This window comes from Rosa chinensis, chromosome 2 (genome assembly GCF_002994745.2).
Source record: "Rosa chinensis cultivar Old Blush chromosome 2, RchiOBHm-V2, whole genome shotgun sequence".
Classification (NCBI taxonomy): domain Eukaryota; kingdom Viridiplantae; phylum Streptophyta; class Magnoliopsida; order Rosales; family Rosaceae; genus Rosa; species Rosa chinensis.
The window spans coordinates 28533957-28548986 of record NC_037089.1 but is presented as its reverse complement, the minus strand read 5'-3'; the positions used below and the strand labels follow the sequence as shown (position 1 = coordinate 28548986).

General features: G+C 35.7%; 1 protein-coding gene and 1 non-coding gene across 3 annotated transcripts; both read left to right on the top strand.

Annotated features, from left to right (window-relative positions):
- The first annotated feature begins 154 nt into the window (after positions 1-154).
- On the top strand, positions 155-261 carry LOC112191147. Its single transcript, XR_002932864.1, has one exon. It is a non-coding gene; the product is annotated as a small nucleolar RNA R71 (small nucleolar RNA).
- An 8170-nt stretch (positions 262-8431) lies between these two features.
- On the top strand, positions 8432-14388 carry LOC112187903. 2 transcript variants are annotated; one of them, XM_024326869.2, is made up of 5 exons: positions 8432-8785; positions 9701-10453; positions 11093-11499; positions 13928-13997; positions 14126-14388. In XM_024326869.2, the coding sequence occupies exons 2-5, from the start codon at positions 9705-9707 to the stop codon at positions 14187-14189; spliced, it is 1290 nt and encodes a 429-aa protein (XP_024182637.1). In that variant the 5' UTR covers positions 8432-8785; positions 9701-9704; the 3' UTR covers positions 14190-14388. The 2 variants fall into 2 exon arrangements, with proteins under 2 accessions (XP_024182637.1, XP_024182636.1); XM_024326868.2 differs by having other exon boundaries at positions 8437-8785; positions 9599-10453.
- Positions 14389-15030: the final 642 nt, after the last annotated feature.

Genomic DNA, 15030 nt, shown 5'->3' with positions numbered 1-15030 from the left:
CCATTGCCTTGATTGTCGACCCAAATACTCAAGTATATCCCATGCCTCGGTTTGACCATGGCTATGAAGTGAACCTTGTGCGGCAACATCAACCCTCCTCCTCTCATGTGGTAACAAACCACCATAGAAACCTTCAATCATCATAGAATTAGTCAAGCCATGATGGGGACATGCATTGCAAATATCCTTGTACCTATCCCATGCCTCCCAAAAAGTCTCATGATCACGTTGAGTGAAGAGTAAGAGCTCATGTCCCATGCTAGTGGTCTTATGTGGTGGGCAGTAAGCATCCAAGAAAGTGTCCGTCAACTCATCCCATAAATGTATAGTCCTCGGTTGTAACTTCAAAAACCATCCCTTTGCATCATCTCGAAGTGAGAAAGGAAACAATCGGATCTTGAACTCACCTTGCGGAAGTCCACCCTTTGACATAGTGCTCACAATCGCCTCAAAGTCTTGCATGTGGTTGATGGCCTTCTCGGATGGCATCCCACGGAAAATAGGTAAGATGCTCAATTGTTGTGACTTGATCTCAAAGTCCACCTCTCTAACCGGAAGTACCAAGCATGATGCCGTGTTGACCATGGAAGGTCTAGAAAACTCCTGAATAGGTCTCTCCGCCATCTCTCTAACCGATGATCTAATCGGACTCGGTGAGGGATCTCTTGGAGGTGTTCTTGAACGATCTCTTAGTCTTTGTCTAGGAAGTCTTTGCAAAGTACGACCACTTCTCAAATTGATAGGTAGTAAAGTAATACTCATGCACCTTGCAAAAATATGACCACGTAGTAAGTACTCAAGAATTCACAAAATAAGCATTTTGAGTTTAATTTCTCACTTCACAATAAATGAGAAAAGTAATGAGAGAAGGTGAGACAATAATTAAATAAGAAACTAAAATAAGCAAAGCTAAGAATAAGTGAAAAACTAACAACTCAAGAAACTAACGACTAATTAGAAAACCCAATAAAAAGCTAGCAAACAAGTCAAGGCAAGTGACGATCGCTATCGATGCTCATGTCTTACATGTACTACAAAGTAATACAAGACCCGTCACTTCGATAGAAATAATCACAATGTCTCAACAAACAAACACACAAGAAAAGTAAAATAAAGAAACACTTTTATTTTATTTTATTTTTTATATCTAAACAAACAAAGAAAAATCAACTAAAATTAAGAAAATTATGCAAATGACCTAACAACTGAAAACCGAGGTATTAAAGCTATTACACTTTAATCTCCGGCAACGGCGCCATTTGATTTAGTGCTTAAATGCAACTTACGCACAATAAGGGTACGGTCATCAAAGATTGGGAAATATTTGAACCCAAAATGATTGTATCACGGGGATTGAAAAGCTAACTTCAATCATTGGTTATGCCGATTACTAAGTCACTAACAATATAACAAATAAAACCTAAAAAAAAAATATCACCAAGCTATTTACTTGCCCGGCTCGGAACAACCAAGCCTAAAATTGGTCAAGAGAACCACAAAAAAATACAGAAGCTCACAACCAAGTAGTATTGACAATGAAAGTGGTTTGTGAAATTTGATTTTTGATTGCGAAAAATCAACTAAAATTAAGAAAATGATGCAAATGACCTAACAACTGAAAACCGAGGTATTAAAGCTATTACACTTTAATCTCCGGCAACGGCGCCATTTGATTTAGTGCTTAAATGCAACTTACGCGCAATAAGGGTACGGTCATCAAAGATTGGGAAATATTTGAACCCAAAATTCACTAGTACAAAAATTGAATCAGACGACGGCTAAAAACTGTTGTCTGATGCGGAGCAAACTATCGTATATCTCGCTGCCGTCTGATGAAACATGATTTAGAGAACTGTCGTCTGAAGAACTCGGCATCCATGTCGATAGCATGTCGACAGGTTGTCGATAGCTTGTCGACATCATTAACTGTCGTGTGAATGTCACTCAGACGACGGGCAACTTAAGAACCCGTTGTGTGATTGTGATTCAGAAGTCATTTTTTTTGTTATAACTGTTGTGTGATTGTGATTCAGAAGTCATTTTTTTGTTATAACCGTTGTGTGATTGTGATTCAGAAGTCTTTTTTTTTTTTTTAATAACTGTTGTGTGACTGTTATTCACACAACTAAAACATTGATTGCATCTGTGATCTATATTACTCTCACACAATAGTTTTTATTGTATGGCTGTTGTGAACATTGTGTACGTACATCAGAAAATGAAATCAAAAATTACCATATGAACAGTACTTACCAATATATATCTAATATTGTTATAATCCACATAATTGTACTGAAATGTATTAGACAATATTGCCAAAAAGGAGTACTATACTACTCCATGCCAACACCAAAATATGGAGCACATCTATACTACTCCACTAGCAAAATAAGTGAAGAAATGCACTTTAAATTGTCACTTTGGAGCACAAAAACACATTTCTAGCCTATTTCACTTCACAGCTTCTAGGGCATGAGCAACTGCATAGATTACAGCTTGAGGATGTTTTTCAACACATAACTTGCGAGCTCATTACGCACTTCATCAATTTCCACTTGACCATAAACATGGTTGGCTCTCCTAGCCCACTGTAATAGTACTCCAGATTTACCATATCTTGATAATAAGTACTATAACAAAATCATCTGAGAAGAGAATTTGGTAGACAATGGTCAAAGGGTCTAAAGAAAGAGTAGATAAAGTTACCTAAGGTCTGGAAAACAAAGGAAATCACATCTGAAGAAGTAAGTATGTGTTTTACACTCCCAGCGAACCATTCCCTAACAAAACAACAAGATAGCTCAATCCATTAACAAAGTGATTATTGGACAGAATTTTCCAGAATGATCAAATGGTCTGGTGCTAAATGAGCTAAAGATATACTAATGAGGATTAATTTCAGTTTACCCCCCTGAGGTTTGGGGGTGTCATCATTTCACCCCCTCTACTTTCAATTTTGAATTTTTACCCCCTAAACTTTCCAATTTCAATCAGCCGTGTCCAATTTCTACTATTCCGTCCAAATTGGACGTTAAGTTTGACTTTTGAGGGCTAAAATGGTCATTTCAACATAAAAAAATTTAAAAAAATATATATTTTCTGTTTTTTTTTTTATTTTTTTTTATTTTTTTTTTATGTTTCTTCATTTTTTTTTTTTTTTTTTTTTGTCTTCAACCTATACACCACAAGTTACAATAGGTTTATAAAAACAAAAAAAATACTCTAGGTGGTTGAAAGCTGCTCGCTGATCTACAATATTTGTGATATATCTCTGATAAAGTGAAGAATTTTAGGATATATCCCCAATAAAGTGAAAAAATATTTGTAAAAAATAATTTTACACTTTATCTGTAAATAAATATCTGTATATCCCCAATAAAGTGAAGAAATATCTGTGTAAAATCATTTTTTGTCTATGATATTTGTGATATATCTCCAATAAATTGAAGAATTTTATGAAATATCCCCAATAAAGTGAAGAAATATCTGTAAAAAATGATTTGACACTTTATCTGTAAATATCTATATATCCCTAATAAAGTGAAGAAATATTTGTGTAAAATCATTTTTTACAGATATTTATTTTCAGATAAAGTGTAAAATTATTTTTTACAAATATTTCTTCACTTTATTGGGGATATATCCTAAATTCTTCACTTTATCGGAGATATGTCACAAATATCGTAGACCAGCGAGCGGCTTTCAACTACCTAGAGTATTTTTTTGTTTTTATAAACCTATTATAACTTGTGGTGTATAGGTTGAAGACAAAATAAAAAATAAAAATAAATAAATAAATAAAATGAAGAAATAGCAAAAAAAAAACTATTAAAAAAAACTAAAAAACTAAAAAACATAAACAAAAAATTATTTTTTTTTAAATTTTTTATGTTGAAATGACCATTTTAGCCCTCAAAAGTCAAACTTAACGTCCAATTTGGACGCAATAGTAGAAATTGAACACGGCTGATTGAAATTAGAAAGTTTAGGGGGTAAAAATTCAAAATTGAAAGTACAGGGGATGAAATGATGACATCCCAAACCTCAGGGGGGTAAACTGAAATTAATCCTACTAAACACACGATAAATGACTCATTTTCTAAACAAAACGATCAAATTAAGTGGATCCAATTGATATCTAAATTTTAACATGAAAAGTGCAGATACCATGAATTCACTACCATAAGGAATGGGGGTGGAAAGATAAAGCATAAATGCAAAGTGAACTCTGAAATGCAGATAGCTTGAAAAGTGCAGAACAAAACATAAAGTTTATGAACAATGTTTCTAAACAAAGTATAATGCAAAGACTAACCTTTGTTTCTGAACAAAGTTTCTGATTTAAGTATAAAGGGTTTAATTAATTGGTTGGCTTCAATGAATAAAAATAGCATTCATGTGTCTTCTGACTTAGCAAGAGATCCAATCGGTTCAATATACCCTCGATTCTGGTATCAACCTCAATTGTTGCAGCTTCTCTACACACATAGAAAATAAGTGAGATGATACACCATCCCAAAGATATTATTGTATCACGGGGATTGAAAATCTAACTTCAATCATTGGTTATGCCGATTACTAAGTCACTAACAATATAACAAATAAAACCTAAAAAAAAAATATCACCAAGCTATTTACTTGCCCGGCTCGGAACAAACAAGCCTAAAATTGGTCAAGAGAACCACAAATAAATGCAGAAGCTCACAACCAAGTAGTATTGACAATGAAAGTGGTTTGTGAAATTTGATTTTTGATTGCGAAAAATAAAATTGACAATTGAAACTTAAAAATAGTAACTAAAAATAAAAATAATAGAAACTTATCAAGAAATGGAAATTAGGTCACTTGGGTATACTCATAGCCAAATTTAATGCACAAATATGCTTCGATAATGGTCATTCAATTCATAATGGCATCAAGAACCGTATCCAAGGCTCATGGGTCAATAGATTCCTCAAAGGGTAATCCTACTCCGGATCAAGGGTCATAGAAACTCAATTGGGACAATCTAGAGCCTTGTTAGGGCCTCTAGTTGCACCAAAAGGTAAAGAGTCCTAGAATCAAGGATCCCAAGCTAGCCAATACGGCAATCGAAATTGGTATTGTAACTAACCATGTTCCAAACAAGTGTCCTAGCAGTAAATTAGAGAAGTGATTAGGTCCCCTAATTTGTTCTGTAAATTAAAGAAGTGATTAGGCCCCCTAATTTGTTCTGTAAATTAGAGAAGTGATTAGGCCCCCTAATTTGTTCTAGACATGGTCATCTACACATTCAAGAATTAATCAAGCTCCTAAGCATGCATCTAAGCCAAATATTATAGAATAAAACATATGTCAAACACAAAATTGAAAACCATTAAATCAAAACATATTTATCACATTAAATCCATGCTAGGGCTCAAACCCTAGTTTCCTAAATAGACTACTCACAACCCATCAACAATATACATCAATTAAAGAGGTAAAGGTGAAGAAGAGTGAGAAATAACAAGAACAAGTCACAAATTGCTATGGAGTAATTATGACAAGCCTTGATTTATGGTTTCTTACTTTTACCCAAGCTCTAATCTTAATGCTCCTTGAAATCCCTTAAGAAATATTGTTGTGGATTTGATGTTGTAGTGTGAGAGAAAAGAGGAAGATGGTGGTGTGGGTGTGTTGCCGAGAGAGAGAGAGAGAGTGACGGGACTGGTTGTGGCTACTGTTTGACGAAGAGGAAGAAATTGGAATAAATATATGTGTGGTTGGTCGTGAAGGAAAGAATGGATGATAAGGTGATGGTGAGGTGTCACCATCAAATTGGCTTGAGGGAAAAAGTAAGAAGAGTGGTGGCAGCTTGTTGCACTGCACGTGCAGCTCCTCCCCTCCTTAATTAAATCAAAGTTTAATTAAATCATCTTGATTGCATCCTCCTTCTATATCTTTTTATTATCATTTTTTCTTCTTTCTTCGTAATCTTCTTCCCATCAAGATACAATTGTACTCACTATCTTCAGGTGATCGGGTCCGCTTTCTCGTTGACATTGACCATAGTTGACTAATTTGACCTTTTCGTCTTTTTGTCGGAAAATCAATTTTGCTCAATTTTCTACCATTTTCTCTCAATTTCCGCAATTCCGCTTATTTCATACACAATAAATAAAATTGGATTTATTACATTAATTATAATTGGCTCAAAGATTAGCTTATTTCTAGTGTTTTATATATAATTACATGCATATAAATGCGTGTAGTCAATAAGGTCGGTGTCTGTCAAATTTTATATCCGCTTCTTATCCCATCTATTCAACAAGATTAGATATCCCACTTCTTAAGTGCAGCATCTTTTTTTTCTAGCGAATCTTTTTCACTTATTTCAAATAAGGTGCCGAAAATTCTCATGGTTGTTTCATGATAATTGTGGTGAAGTTTGCATTAGTCGTTCAATGCTCAATAATGACCAGCCAAGCTATGAAAGCTTAGATTAGGGGCAACATCATTTCGATAGAGTTGAAGCCAAACTCAAAGCAAGGCATTTAAGGGTGTTGAAAGAAAAACTTGTTTATTTACAGATAAGATTTATCACATTATATAAAGTTTGTTATAAATATCTTGTTATTGCATTTGTTCACTAACATGATTTTCAGTTTTGTGCCCTTTTTAGAGGTGGCATACCGAGTGTCCTTGCGACATTTAACAAGTGAGTCTTCGAGACATTAAATGGTTTATCTTTTCGATATTAAACTAGTGAGTCCCCGAGACATTAAATGGTTTGTTCTAGTGACGTTAAATAAGTGAGTCCCCGAGACATTAAATTGTTCGTCCTTGTGATGTTAAACAAGTGAGTCTCCGAGACATTAAATGGTCCATTCCCGTGACGTTAAACAATGAGTCTCCGAGACATTAAATGGTTCATTCCCGCAACGTTAAATGATACATCCTCGTGATGCTAAACAGTGAGTCTCCGAGACATTAAATGGTTCGTCCCCGCGACGTTAAACAATGAGTCCCTAAGACATTAAATGATACGTCATCGCGACGCTAAACAATGAGTCTCCGAGACATTAAATGGTTCTTCCCCACGATGTTAAACAGTGAGTCTTCGAGACATTAAATTATACGTTCTCGCGATGCTAAACAGTGAGTCCCCAAGACTTTAAATGGTCTGTCCTTGTGACATTAAATAGTGAGTCCCTGAGACTTCAAATGGGTTGTCCTCACTATGTTAAATAGTGTGTCCTTGCAAACATAGAGTTACTGCCCTAAAGGTGTCAAATATTCTATCGAGATAGAAATAAAGGGTTTGGATTCTCATTCATTATCTTTTCTTTTATCGTAATATTCCGCGTATATGCTCTTGTTTTAATTTTTTTGGTTGAGGCATGGAATTGTTGTTGCTCTTATTTACCCTTATGGACTAACAATTTATTTCTTTTTAAGTATCCGGTAATCTATCGTTTTTCTTTCTGCACTCGGAGCTTATACAAAAAGGAAAAGGGGGGCATTGTGGGGGTGTAAAATTTTATCTTTGGGCTCCCACTATCAAACCAAGGTCGATGATCAAAGCCCTAAAGTGACTAACAACTAGATAAAAGAAAGACGGTAAAACACGATTGAGTAGTGGATAACGTGCAAACACTACTCCCCCCATTACAACATGGAGTAAGGGCCAAGAACCATGAAGTAAGGATCAAGGAATCAATGACTATAAATTGACAAGCTTATGGAGGAATCAAGGGGGAGGAGGGGTAACAACGGTAATAAGTATCAATCAAATTTCTTTTTATAATCTTCTGGAATTGATATTTACTTGGGCGTCGGAGTATTTTTCTGTTTTGCAAGTCCCTTCTCCCAATGATTAATTGCAAGATGGATGCGTCTAGCGCTTCTTGAAGATTGAAGGTGGGAGATTATATGTTGGGTAATCTTCCTCCCGAAATTTTATGCACCAACATCCTACTCTGATAGGAATTGAAATTTCCAATCCATAGAAATCCAGATCGCTAAATAGGTGAAACAACTGGACAAGAAGTTTTAATGCTTATCAGGCTGGTTAACCGGGCAAACAAACGCAAACTTAATTTCCACATTAGATTGAACGTATGAGGATGAAGATAATATCTTGCTATGTATATAATTTTTCCCAAGTAGAGATCGCCAATCCTAGTCTCCTTTACGAATTCTTCTCAAACTTTCTCCCATTAAACGGGACAATTTTTTATTTTATTTAGAGTGATTTCCCCCTAAGCTGACAACTGAGAAGAGTAATCCACTTTGGACATGAGCTTCCTGAATCCTGACCACAGATATTTTCAGCCAGAATCGAACCTGGAACCTGGGGTACAGAGACGTGAAAGCTCGCCTAAGCTGAAGCCGAGTAGGCAAACTCGACCACACCTTGTAAGGGCATATGAGGGTAAATTGGGAATTAAGTTTTCCAAAAAACAACCAACTTTTCCTTTGTTGAGTTTTGACTGCTTGAGGGAGAGACAGCGCGGCGGTTAACGGTTATTCTCAGAAGTCAGAACATGCGGCTTCTCTTTTAAAACAAAAAATCGTAACAAAACCCTCTTTTACCTTCTTCTTCTATCTCTATCCTTGTTCGCAAGTCTCCAGTTTTGCTCCAAATCTCAATCAGATATATGGATATCACATGCAAAACTAGTTCGTCGGAGTCACCCAAGTTGTTCAAAGCTCCCATCTTCCCTGCAATTCCGGTCAAATCTCAGCCGTCTGATCGATTAACGCCTTGGAGTAGTCTTCCCAAATAGCACCCATCATCGAATTTTCATATATACAAATCAAGGTACCATTTTTATGCTTTCTTCTTTCAAATTAATGTCTCAGTCAAATCCTCTGCTTGCTGTTATCTGCAAGATAAAATCCTTTGTGCTTTTCCCCCCACCAAGCTTATAGGGTGTTCAATGGGTGCATAGTTTTTTTTCCAACTTGTAAACTTTATATGAATTCAAGTTGAATTGAAGTTCCATTCGTTGCAGTAGATACTAATTCTGTACACAACTAAAGGAAAGAAATGAGGATAACACTAGAGGCCCTCATTACAAACGAAACTCGTATTAGGTGGAATGATGTGTTGTTTATGAAGTTCTATGAGGCATTAGGTTATGCTCACGCATTGGCTAAGTTTCTAGTTTGTAAAAAGCTTGAGCATGACTTGCCAATATCTCGAAGCTCCTGACTGTCCTGTCACCGCACATTCGGCACAAATAAGAGCTTCAGTCATGTTAGATAGAACTAAGCATGTGTTGATAAATGTATAAGCTAAGTATCTGACAGTGCATGTTAAGATCAAAGAAAACATGATGTGTTTTACATTTGGAAATATCACCACAGATTATCCTTTCTTTTTTTTCCTCTCTCTCTGTTTTTGTTCCTGATGAGAGAGAACCTTTTATTAGTGAAGAAGAAAGGTTCAATGTATGGGATGAGGGGGTTGGGTGGAATTGTGATGGCATTTGGTATATATAATTTACAATCGCTAGAAATTTTTGGGTACTGCTGTACTGCATAACTTCCGTAAACTCTCTAAATGACATGATTGATTTTGTTTTTTTGTTTTTCTCTAACATTTCTAGTTTTATATTTCCCTGCATGGCAGGCTCCTGATTTCATTAAGTGTCGGTGGGTCAGTACAAGTTACGAACTCATCTTGCTAGCGTAGTGACTTGTACTTGACTATTTTTTCTATACGTTCATAAAGGCAGATGTCACAACAACAGGCGAAGTCTCGTGGTTGGGCTGCCTTTGACCTCAAGCAGCGTCAGAAAAAAGGCCTTGAGCCTCAAATTGACAAGGACCCTTTCCCTCCTATAGCGCCCACTATCACGTCTCTGCACCCTTGTGAAAATGCACTGAGGAATAATGAGGTTCCGAGCAAACCTTTCTCATCTGTATTCCTCTCTTCTGCACATGTTGTATCTTTGGCAGAGAATAGGGATGGTAAAAGATCCTTATTAGATGGAAATTCTAGTAGGAAGCATACTGCCATGGAAGATCAGAGATCTTCCATAAAGAAGATCAAGGATCTGTACTCTTGGGCTGATGATAGTTTGGTGGAGGATATTATGGCTGCAGTGGATAATGATATTACTAAGGCCTCAAATTTATTAAAAACAATGGTCTCCCCGAGAAGATCTGAAGAGAATAAGGAAACCAACATTTCAAAAATAGATTCCAGTTCAGATGCTTCCTTGAGCGATAAAACAAGGGATAAAAGTTTTCCTTCAGAATCTGCTGCTGATATTGCTGGACTCAGCTCTACTATTGAGAAATGTCTCAAAGAGAATAACATAGAATGGTTAAATGACAATGATTTATATGGACCAAAGCTTTCTAATGGTGCTGGAAATGTGAAACTGACTACTGGGAGTCTGGAGTCTGTACCCATTGAACCTGAGTGGGAAGAGGATGATGTTTACTTGAGGATACGAAAGGATGCATTAAGGATGATGAGGTATAGTACTTGGCGCTTCTAACTTTTTCTTATTGCTACTTACACTTGCTTTCTTATGGTAGTGCCATTATGTTCGTCATTATATATACCTACAGTGAAGCTATACAGCTTGTGCCTGTTGACAATAGTTATTGAAATATTCTCTAGTCTTGATGTTAAAGTTTGTTATTATTATATTTGCTTCCCTTTATTATTTTCCCTTATAGCAAACAGAAATTCATCAAGAAAGAGAACGAATGTACACGACAACAGTAGATAAGAAGTCCTTTAAGCTAAGAAAGCTGAATCTGAAGAAACAAAAACACAGATCATTAAAACAAACTCCAGCTGCACCCTGATATGAAAAAATAGCAAAAAGGAACTATCCTTCAACTCAAAGAAACTGAAGTCATAAATTGAACCCTCTCCCACTAGTGATCCACCTCTCCGCTAACAGCCCAACATCTACAAAAGTTCCTGTTTCTTTCCATCCATATGATCCACAAGTTATCCCTCGGAGTTTGTTAGTTAGCTTCTGGCTGTCCACTTATTACATTTTTAGATGCTAAATGATTGCTAAGGATACTAGGTCTGTGATGAAATGTTTGTTTTCCCACACTATAACGTAGAATTGAAGTTTTCCTTCCTTTAAATAAACAGGTCAGCATCTCAGCATTCGAAAGCTGCCACTAATGCCTTTGTAAGAGGTGACCATTATTCTGCTCAACAGTACTCGATCAAGGCTAGAGAGGAATGGTTAGCTGCCAAACGCCTTAATAACAAGGCTGCTAAGGAAATTTTAAGTATCAGGAATAGCAAAAATGATGTTTGGAAATTAGATTTACATGGTCTTCATGCATCAGAAGCAATTCATGCATTGCAAGAACACCTGGAGAAAATTGAACGGAAAATACTTTCTAATGATTTAGTGTCGCCAAACAGAGTTAATATGGAAAGCAACATTAAACGTTCATCAGTTGAGTCTTTTAGTTGCATGGACACAGAAAAGTTGGATCAACTACAGGCATCATCAAGACAAAGACCAACATCCTTACAAGTCATAACAGGTATTTTCATTCATTCACTGAATTTATATGACACAAGAAAGATAGGTTAAGTGAATACACCTTGCATATTTAAAGTGGAATTTCCAACTCCACAGCAAAAGAATCACTATCTTCTTGATCTTGTGTAAATAATTCTTAATTAGCATGACTACATGAATTTTTTGGAGTAATTTAGTATGCGAGTGGTATTATTGTCATTTTGGTTATGCCTTTATTCCATTATCATGGATCTTAAAAGATCTCCATATTCTTGAACTCCATGTAACTTTCAGGGAATTGTTTTATCTAAATTTAACAAGAGCACCCCATGTTCTGTTATATATATATATATATATATATATATATATATATATATTATGTTCGCAAATCCTGAATGTATGCTCCATCTTGTGGTGTTGGGATTTGGTAAATTATGGACTAGAATTCATAGGTTTAACTTTAAATAAATAGGGGCTGACAAACAATATGGTAGGTTGCTTGAATTTTCAGGGTGCCAGGTTAACTTGAAGGTAATCTTTTGTCAGTATACTATGACTATGATAAGGAGGCATTGATGCTTCAATCAGTAAAACCAATCTTCACGATTGAAAAGCCTTCATTTGCAGTATAATCGACTGCATTTATGCTCAACCCAACCATCATAGTCTAATAGAGTTAGAATTCGTTTCATTCATTGTTGGATCCTGATTCCACTGGAGGCAAAAAAAGAAAGAAAGAAAACTCCAGGGACTCTCAGTAGTTTTTTGTTAATTTTCTGTTTAGGAAATTGCGTAATTCCACGTTAGTCTCTACACTTAAAATCGCTTTCCTACATAAACCGTAGGATAATATTAGACTTTGTGGCTTGTTGTAATCCAATTTCTCAGTGTAGACTGTAGAGAAATACAGCATCTTGATTTCTTATGTCTTGTTTGCATTATAGATTTTTATGATCTTGCTCGAATTACGGGCTTTCACAACATTTTATAATAATATTTGAGTGTAGAATTCTGTTCATTCTATTCACACCCAAAAAATCTGTGTACACACAAGTTTCATTAAAAGTTTAAACAGCAATTGTACTGCTCTTTAAATTACTAAAAAGATTAAAGTTCCTTTCCGAATTAATAAACTTACCATTGCCAGCTGACAAAGCCAGAGATGGTGAAGTATAATCTCTTTATAGTATTTTGGGGGATGTACTGGGGTGTGTTGAGTTTACATATGTCTTGTATTTGGGAGAGCCTTCTGGGTGTGATAAGGTGAGCATTTTTTTCGGTTGATTGAAATTACCCTCACTACAAGCCTCCAATTGGTTTACATGACCTTTTCTTGACTGTTCCAAATTCACTTCCTGCTTTTTGTAGAAATGTGCTTTTTCACCTACACGATCATGAACCAAGATTGGTAATGAGATGACATGGACTATTCTTGTTTAACTGGGAGTCCTGATAAATGTTGTAACCTAGTGAGCAGTTTCAGTTTTGTAAAATTTACATAGATTTGACTTCTCACTAGCATCTATTGAATGCAAATTATCTGAAATTGAATCAGGAAAACTATGAGTAGTTTACTTGTCAGAAGTATGAGCTGATAATACAAAAATAGACTAATAGAGTTTATATGATATCATTATAGGCACTATTGAGCTGCATTTGAGTTTTGACAATAGTAATTCAACTTCAATTATATGTTCCTTTTGTCTTGGATAGGATCTGTGTTCAGCACTTGTTGCCAAGTGAGGTTTTTCTCTTCCAATTCTCTTTCTTTCCCTGAATTGTAAGAGAATGTATGCAGTTCACCATATATGTTTTTCAAGGATCATTGGATTGGTGTTGACATCCAAGACTTATCGATGATGTATTATAATTTCTAAGTGTCATCTAGGCTACTGTGTAGTAATTACGCTCGCCAAGGATATGTGGCCAACATTCGTTGCTAAGTGAGGTTTTTCTCATTTCTTATATTTGTTGCTGCTCTTGTATGTTGTTCCATGTGAAATGAATGGTCAAGGATACTCTTGATGAATCTTTGATAAGAGAATCTAAAGAAAAGGTGGAATGTTGATAAAAGAGAAGATAAATAAGCCTTTTAGGCTTTGTGGAAACCCTAGAATGCATACTCTTTTTCATCAGAGAGTCGTTACATTCTCTAATGCTTGTATTTGGGTCAATGGACAAGGGACCAATGTCATCAAAACTGTTTTTTGTATGAATATTCAATTGTTTGATATGGATCCTACTTTGTCATTTTGTGACTATATTCTTGGTTATTATCCGTGATATCTGTAACATGAGGCCTTTCAGTATTGGTACTCACCTGTTCTTAAGCTAGATTCAAATTCTGACCATGTCTTGTTCAGAGTACGATTTAGATCTTAAATGTGTTCCCGTTGTTTGACCAACAGTTTACAGGATGGCAATCATGATTTCTCTATTGACACTTGCAGGTATAGGCAATCATAGCCGAGGACATGCTGCACTTCCAACAGCTGTGAGAAGTTTCCTTAGTGAGAATGGGTGATGCATCTTTCCTTTTTCCAAATGCGCTTAACAGAACGGATTAGTTTCTTGATATTCTTCGGTGCAATAGTTTAGCAGCAGGTTGTTTAGTTTGTTTATATAAATGGCGAAATTTTATATTGCAGATATCGCTTTGAAGAGTTGAGGCCAGGTGTGATCTCTGTTCGGCCCAAGTTCCGTCATAGGTGACTTGTGAAATAATTACATCGATGCAACTTTAGACAGATTTATGCGCAGTAGCAACTCAGGACTCCTATTGATATGAGTAGGAGTAAAGATTTAGCTCTATATGATTCAAAATCAGATCCCTTGTATCAGTAGCAAGTCATGTACTAATGTATTCATTTCCCAATGTAATATGTCTTCATTTCCAGGATCCCTATATGCACATATATACATTTTTTTTTTTACAAAACCCGGAGCCATATATTTGCCAAAAAGAAACCATAATGTTCAATGCATTTTAATTTTGTACACATCAATACATCCTTTTGAATATCAAGTTCATTCCATCTTTGTTCTTTCTTAGCGCAAAGGAGCAACAAAAAGTCACATTGCATCACCTGCAAGACTAGTACTTTAAAAAGATACTATTGTACTCTACAGAAAATAGACTTCTTACACGCGCTATGTTTTAAAGCTTATATTCGCCCATGCTAGATATATTTTATGTTAAGATTTTCATACATAATTAAGGCCCAATCTAGAACTGCTTCTAGGCCTAGAGCCCTAGAAGCGTTTTTTAAATTTAATTTTTTTGAGTAAAATGATGTCATCCCTTTATTGAAAATCGGAACAATTACACAAAGGTAGAGTCAGCTGCAAGAGCAACTTGTAAAAAGATAGGTGCAGAAAAGAAAAAAGTCTCTTGCTGAAGAGACTTTGCATAATCAGCAAGAAGATGAGCCACAGTATTGGCACCCCTCTTCGTATAACTAATTCTCACATTTGGAGTGAAGGCCAACATCTCCCCTATATCATCATATACTCTTCCCAAGACAGATGTATTCAAGCTCCCATGGCCAGAGAC